Here is a 7,909-nt window from a genome sequence, read left to right as displayed (position 1 = left end):
GCTAAGATAAGCATAGCCAGGATTAGCTTGGATGACAGGAAAAAATATAGGTTAGAATCTGCTAAAATTGGATTACATTTTTAAATAGCAGCAAAGATGTTTGCTAAAAACTTATTAACGTCTAATGTGATCCAAAGGCAGGCGAAACGCTTGGCCAGCAAATACAGAGCTGCAATATTGAAAAAGCATGGCGATTCATTGGTTATTGAAGAGGTGAAGCAAAAGTCATTGAAGAACAACCAGGTTCGAATAAATGTTGCTTACTGCAGTGTTAATAGCATAGATGTTAAAACATTTAGGGACACTGCAACGCCAGTCCCATTCGTACCTGGTTATGAATTGACTGGGGAAGTCCTGGAAGTAGGTTCTGATGTCTCACCAGACATTATCTCAGTTGGTGAGAGAGTGGCTGCATTGAACTTAAATAAATTTGGAGGATTAGCACAGGAATGCATTGTAAATCTCAATCTGTTAATTCAAAGAAAATACAGATTGTTAATAAAATAGTTGTAGGTGGATATGGAAGATGTTTGGAGGGTTCCATCTAATTTACCATTGATGGATGCAGCAGTGATTTTATTGGGTCATAGCACAGCTCTTTATACATTCAGTAAACTGTTTCCTTTGGATGCTAAGCAAACTGTTGTTATTAGTGCAGCAACTGGAGGCAATGGTTTGGCTGCTGTTGATGTTGCAGCTCGTGTATATCAAGCTAAAGTAAATGAATTGGTTATTAATTGATTAAAACTTAATAAGTGATTTATGTTACAGGTAATAGCTATCACTGATACAGAAGTTAATTCAGAGGTGACCAGGTCTAAGGGAGCTTTCCAAACCATGCATTTCCATAAAAACCTCAGGAAAGATATAAATAAGTTATTGAAAAATGAAGGAGCTCCTATTATTTATGATGCTGTTGGTGATTACATGCTTGAAGAGATTGCTAAATGGTACAGTTTAATAGATGGTATCAACGCTTTATAAACTTTAAAGTTATGATCTTTTAGCGTTTCTACCAATGGTAAGATTATTTGCGCTTCCACCAGGTTGGGAAATACCATAGCTACACCTCCAGCGCATTGCACTTTGAGCGTTGTTTCTTTAGAAGCTTTGCGCGCCCAGGATTTGGACATGTACAGGCAGATGGTCTCAGATACTCTTGATATGGCTGCAGATGAGTTAATCTCTGGACACATCAGCGAAAGCTGCAGCTTGACTGATGTCAAGAACGCAATCACGCATATTGATAGCAAGAAATGCAGTGGCAAAGTCGTCGTCAAGATAGACTAGTATTGGCTATAATTATATTATCATTATTTATTGTTACCAAATATAAAATAGAACTGTTGATTTATTGTTTTTTTAGATCAGAAATATGTTAAAAGCGACTATAATTATAATTAACATTAACTCAGTCCCTTACGTAAGTAAAAGAAATTAATCATTCCTGCGCTAAATCTATTAAGTGGATAAATTAGATTAATCAATCTTTATTATCAGTGTCTCCGCGGACGAATATACTTTCACCGCGGCAATAAATTTCACAACGTCTTCCAATTAAAACCGGAATTGCTATTTTTTTTCGACAATACGCAGACAAATGCATATTAGTGTGTTTGTTAATGAATTGCGTCATTTATTTATTTATTCTTGTCTTAACATTTACAAAATGTTAAGTTTTATTTGTAATTAATACTGTTGTTTGTCTATTGAAATTGCGTCAATTAATAATATTTTCTTATGGAATTGGTGGAAGACAAAGTGGTATAAAGCTAAACCGTGACATTGATCTTAATCTAACGCCGTTTATAATGGCAATTGCAATGCACGTCATTTTTCAACACTTTTTCGTTTCGGAGTGGACACAATGCGCCTGCATAAATCATTATGAACCATAGGTCACAAGAATGGATACTGGCACTATTAATCATCGATTCTAAACTTTGCAACGATTCGATTATGTAACGAATGAACGATGAATTGAAGCATCTTTCTGAAATTGGAAATGACAATTTTAGGCTAAGGTTAGGGGGTCCGTGAATAATGGTGCCACCAAACAATGTTACTTGGGGCCCTCAATCAGAATTGACCACCCCGCGATTTTAATTTTTTCATTCATGAAAATTTGTTTTTTTTTAGTATACAGTGGAACCTCGCTTAACATATTCAAAAATACACATACTATGTATACACAACTTTTAAAAATGATGTAGCAGGCGCGCAATCCGGAACTTCTCTTCTCATCGTCACTCGTTATGCGAAACGTCGTTCATTAAGCGAGTCATTTTTCTTACAATTCATTTTGCTCGTTAAGCGAAATTCTCGATATGTGAGATGCTCGTTAAGCGAGGTTCCACTGTATTTTATTTTTATTTACTGAGGGCCCCACTGCATATTTAGCTCGGGATCTCAAACGGCACTGATTTCAAGCTATAAGAAAATTAAATGTTAACTTTGAAGTGAAAATTGATTTATTTGTGTTGTTTGGAGACGTGCCTCTATCCTAGAATGCAGAAGCACAACGATGAGATCGCTTTAATTGGAGAAAATTCTGCGCGTAAAGAAAATTTACATGCGAGACCCAAATGTGTTCAATAACTAAGATTTATGGAGAAAGTCGATTTGAGCTTTTAAAACTAAGTGAGTGAACAAATAAATATATATATATAAATGAATGTATGTATGTATGCGCTCAACTCGTATCAAGTTATAAATGCTATGTAAATATTTACACACTACCTGGATTCCGCATAAATCAAGGCTCGTGCGATTTATTCCTTGCATTCTACACATTTACTGTCAGTTTTATTTAAACAGAGTAAGAAGGAACGACAGTTTAAAAATAAAAAAAAAGTTACATATTACATTCATAATTAGCAGCATTTATATGAACAATATTTGTTTATACTTAATAGTATTACTAATTGAATTATTGGAGTATTTTATTATCATAAGATATTTCAATTCGTGACTTTAGTACAGTCACTTCTCGAGTTACGACAAGGTTTCGTTCGTTGGACGCAGAGAGTCGAACCGAAATTAATTTCGTTCCGGTTTACGGATTCGGTTTCGGTTTAAAATCGAAGAAAAGCAATTTAAATTGGTTAGTTAAAATTTTAAATTGATTCCAATATCAAATTTTGATTTAATTTTATTTACGAAATTCCCTTACTATTGTTTCCAATTATGAAATTGAAAATACAAAAGAAATAAAAATTAATTAGTGACAAGTTCAACACATGCACTTTGTAATGTTTCTTCAGTCATGTTTACAGTAATATCCTTTTTAATCACTTTCATTTGAGTCTGTTCTAAAGTTAGTTGCGCGAGACTTGTGCTTGTACTTTATTCTTCAATTTTTGATTGATTGATTGGTGATGATTGAGGCTTTATTTATATTGATGATTAAGCGTTCCCACGCAATTGAATCGTAATTAAAAGTTTGTTCCGGTTCCGTTTTCGGTTTTTCAATTCAGCAATTTTTCGAGCCGGTTACAGTTCCGGTTCAGTTAAAAATTTCGGTTAATTTCAGTTTTCGGTTCCGGTTCGACTCTGGTTGGACGTAAGTCGAAATCGTCAATCGTATCTTGAATTTCATTCAAACAAATCAAATTATAATAGACAAATGTACTTATAATACTATAATAATATTTGACAAAAACTGTCAAAATTGATACAAGTTTTTTGTTTCGTCGCAAGTGCAAATGTTCGTACGTCGAAAAACTACTATATCTAGAAGTTTGTAACAGATTACGTTTTTAATGTATCAATGAGAAATGTTAAAACGGAACAATAAAAAATTAACAAATTCTTCAAATAAATTTATAATTTTTCATAAATTTATATCAAATCGTGAGAAATGTAAAAGTTTAAATTAAGATTATAATAATATTTAAAAAATACAGAATATTTTTATTTTGATGGGTCATTGGTTAATAGTTCAGACTGCGTACAATTCGGACAAAGAACACTTCCGAAAGATATTTATTTGTTCGGTTAACGAACAATTCGGATAGCGAAAATTGTCTTTGAACGGACTGTGTTCGTTAACTATTTACCATTGACAATAGAAGGAATATTTTTTAAATTTAATTTTTTATATTTGTTTCATTTATTATAATCTGTTTTAAAATTATTCCATAATTGAGTTATTGTATTTAGTTGTAAAACTGATACAACCTTAACATTGAGTAATACAGATTATGTGACTGTATGTTTGATTTGAAAGGATCTGATATCAAAAAATTCGATCGACTTTGAAAGTAATTTAGTTAAATAAATTTAAAAAAAAACATATAGGACATTCTCATTTTTTTATTTGGCACACATCGAATATTTTCCCAGGAACGCTTTTTTTTATATTGGTCAACATTCGATTTGGCAATAATCGATCAAGCATAATAATTATCATAATAGAAAGGTCCTTGCCGAGATTGCGCAAAGTTCGACCATAATCAGAATAAAGTTCCATTCGCGAACGATATTAAAAGAGTCAAACAGACTGGGCGGCATTTCTTAATCGCAGGAAGAGAATCGTGACCGTTTGATTAGTTCCAGCTCCTCCTCATCCGCATTGTTCTCAGTTGGAATGTTCTCTTGTACAGAGTTTCTCAACCTATGAATTACGAAATGACAGCTGTCACCATATGTCAAAACGAGGTACTGGTGAAATACTTTTAGTTTTCATCGTAATTTACAGTTTTAATTTATGTTATAAACAATATACAAAACATATTTATGTTAAAGCTCCGTTTGTGAACGATTTAAAATAGTCAAATAGACTTGATTGCAGGAACATATCTTAACCATTTTATTAGTTTCAAGTCTTCCTCATCCGCCTTCATTGTTGTCTCTCGGAATTCGTTTTGATCAGCGTTTCTCAAACCTATGGGTCGAGTTAAATTTTGAATTGGTCGCGAAATGACAGCTGTCATCATACGTCAAAGCGAGTAACTAGTGAAATACTGTTGGCTTTCATCAGAATTTTCTAGTTTTAATTAACGTTATAAACAATATACAAACAAATATGTTAAAGTTCCATTCGCGAACGATTTTAAATAATCAAAAAGTCTCGTCGGCATTTCTTATTCGAAGAAACAAATCTTGACTATTTGATTAGTACCAAATCCTCCTCAATGGATAGTAAAGTGACAGCTGTCACCATACGTCAAATCAAGGAACTGATGAAATGCTCCTAGCTTTTATCGTTATTTCACAATTTTAATGTTTGTTATAATAATGTTTGTTATAAACAATATACAAGTAGTATATATGTTAAAGTTCTATTTGCAAATGATTTTAAATATTGAAACAGACTGGTCGGCATTTCTTATTCGCAGAAACAAATCTTGATCGTTTGATTAGTACCAAATCTTCCTCAATGGGTAGTAAAGTGACAGCTGTCATCATACGTCAAAGCGAGGAGCTGGTGAAATACTTTTAGCTTTCATCGCAATTTCCCAGTTTTAATGTTTGTTATAAACAATATACAAATAATAAATATTTTAAAGTTCTTTAAATTCTTAAACAGACTCGGCTTCATTTCTTAATCGCAGGAACAAATCTTGACCGTTTTATTAGTTCCAAGTCCTCTTCAATGGGTAGAAGTGACAGCTGTCACCATACGTCAAAGCGAGGAACTGGTGAAACACTCCTAGCTTTCATCATAATTTCACAATTTTAATGTTTGTTATAAACAATATAGAAATAATAAATATGTTAAAGTTCTTTTAATACTTAAACAGACTCGGCTTCGTTTCTTAATCGCAGGAACAAATCTTGACCGTTTTATTAGTTCCAAGTCTTCTTCAATGGGTAGTGAAGTGACAGCTGTCATCATACGTCAAAGCTAAGAAATGGATAAATACTGTGTGTTGGGTCACGACAAAAAGGTTAAGAAACGCTGGTACAGAAGATAAGCAAATGGTTCCATCATTTATTTCTTAATACGTATGAATACAATTTTAGGTTTCACTTTAAATGTCGAAGCTCTTATTGAATAGATTCGTTCCGAAGCAATACGATTGTATTTAATCCACAGTATTTAGAATACAATCGAATAGGGTGGGAACTTATTACTCTTTTCTTTTCTCTGTCTCTATATCTAATTACGATTAGATTGTGTCTCTGGAAGGCGCAGACAACGTGCCATTTCTCAAGTCGCATGCAATAACAGCCGCACATGTTCAACGTGTCTTTTTCTTCTATTCAAACTACTTTATTTCTTTTCATTTTTTGTTGTTGTAATCTTTGTCATTACCTCGAGTTTCCCCCCAATTTATCTGCGTGAGTGTGTCTCTTGACCAGATCAGACCAGACAAGAGTGTGTTTTGCATGTGCGTGTGTCTGGTTTCGAAACTGGACAACTTTTACCGGTGAGAGGTCCGATAAATCGCAAAATCAGAACCGTGGACAGACAGAAAAAACACACACACAAATATACACGTACACAGTCGGGTTCTTGAAATGTTTATTTAAGGTCCCCCTCACAAAAAGAGAACTCGAATTTAGATTTTAATCGGCGGACGGCGCTCGACGCACACCCACGCCCCGCGATTACGCAACAGTCCGCCCCCCCGGGGTCCTTTACGACAATGGCTTAATTGTTACAGTTTTCTGACGGACGGAGGTTTCGTAACGGAATTATTAATAGACGGGGAACTAGAGAGAATAAAAAAATATTATTATATGTGTGTATATGCACCCAAACAGCTTTCTACTGTTGGCTTAATTCAACTTAACTTACTCCAATTACCCAATTCAGGCGACTCCGAAATTGGAACTCGTAAATTAATCTTAAACCAGAAAATCTTAAATTAAACCACATATTAATGTTTATGATTACGTTAATTCATATTTAGACAATTATATTGTTTCAAATTAATACAGACTAGCTTTTAGTTAGTTATTAATAATACATAACAACTCATTCAATAAGTTCATAGGATGACCAATAAAACAACAACTTTTTCATGAACAAATGACTTTATTCATGAACATAAACTTTTTCATACCAACGCTTCTCTACGTTTTGAAAATTACAAAAGTAGTGTCACTAAAATCAATGTAACTTGTGAATTAAACGTCATATTGTCATGAAATTTTGACAAGCGTCGTCTGAAGGTTGGTATTTCCTAAAAATCGAACTTATTGAGTGAGGTGTTGTTATATTAAGAAATTCAAATTATAATGGAAACTTATATGAAAACATATACATTTTTAATATAATTTGAAGCCATAGGAACTTTGTTAACGAAAAGATTTGTAAATTGTAATATATTTATTACAAATTTATATTGGTAAAATAGATACAATATTATTTTAATTATTGAATAATTAATAATATTTTTTGTGGCAATATTTCTAAAAAAAAATTATACAAAAAATAACATGTAGATAATTCTAATTATTAATAACTAATTATATTAAAGTTCTCTTTCTAGTTTTGACAATTGATTAACATAATTTAGCTAAAAATAAAGCAATTAATTATTGAGACTCGTGAGAAAATATATTAGCATAAAAAGTATAACATAAAAATGTGATTGAAAAAATGTAAATAAAGTTTTTTAAATTTAAAGTTCGAATCCTGGTCAAGTCAGGACCTTTGTGAGTCCTCTTGGTGCTTGCAGCAACAGGGCAATTGTTCATCACATATGGACAGTGAAATTAATGTGGTATGTTTTTCTACATATTTCTATATATACATACCTATTCTTCGGGGTCCTTTAATTTTTTTAATTGCAAAAGTGGATCGCGGATCCAAAAGTTTGAGAAACACTGCTTTAGATAATAATAATAAGATTACAGATTTGGAATTAGATTAGTAAATTATAATTTATTGTATACCAAAAAAATGCATACGTTTTATTGACTGCTGTGTTTACGCTCATTTATGCGGACAAGAGGC

The 7,909-nt window shown here is 32.6% G+C and overlaps 1 protein-coding gene across 1 annotated transcript; it reads left to right on the top strand.

The window, feature by feature from the left end:
- Positions 1-7: 7 nt before the first annotated feature.
- On the top strand, positions 8-1,348 carry LOC108568031 (quinone oxidoreductase-like protein 2). Its single transcript, XM_017928883.1, has 4 exons — positions 8-456; positions 514-717; positions 772-950; positions 1,008-1,348. The coding sequence occupies exons 1-4, from the start codon at positions 97-99 to the stop codon at positions 1,288-1,290; spliced, it is 1,026 nt and encodes a 341-aa protein (XP_017784372.1). The 5' UTR covers positions 8-96; the 3' UTR covers positions 1,291-1,348.
- Positions 1,349-7,909: the final 6,561 nt, after the last annotated feature.

This window comes from Nicrophorus vespilloides, unplaced genomic scaffold (assembly GCF_001412225.1).
Source record: "Nicrophorus vespilloides isolate i.1.1-1 unplaced genomic scaffold, Nicve_v1.0, whole genome shotgun sequence".
NCBI lineage: Eukaryota > Metazoa > Arthropoda > Insecta > Coleoptera > Silphidae > Nicrophorus > Nicrophorus vespilloides.
This window is presented reverse-complemented; position numbering and strand designations above follow the sequence as displayed.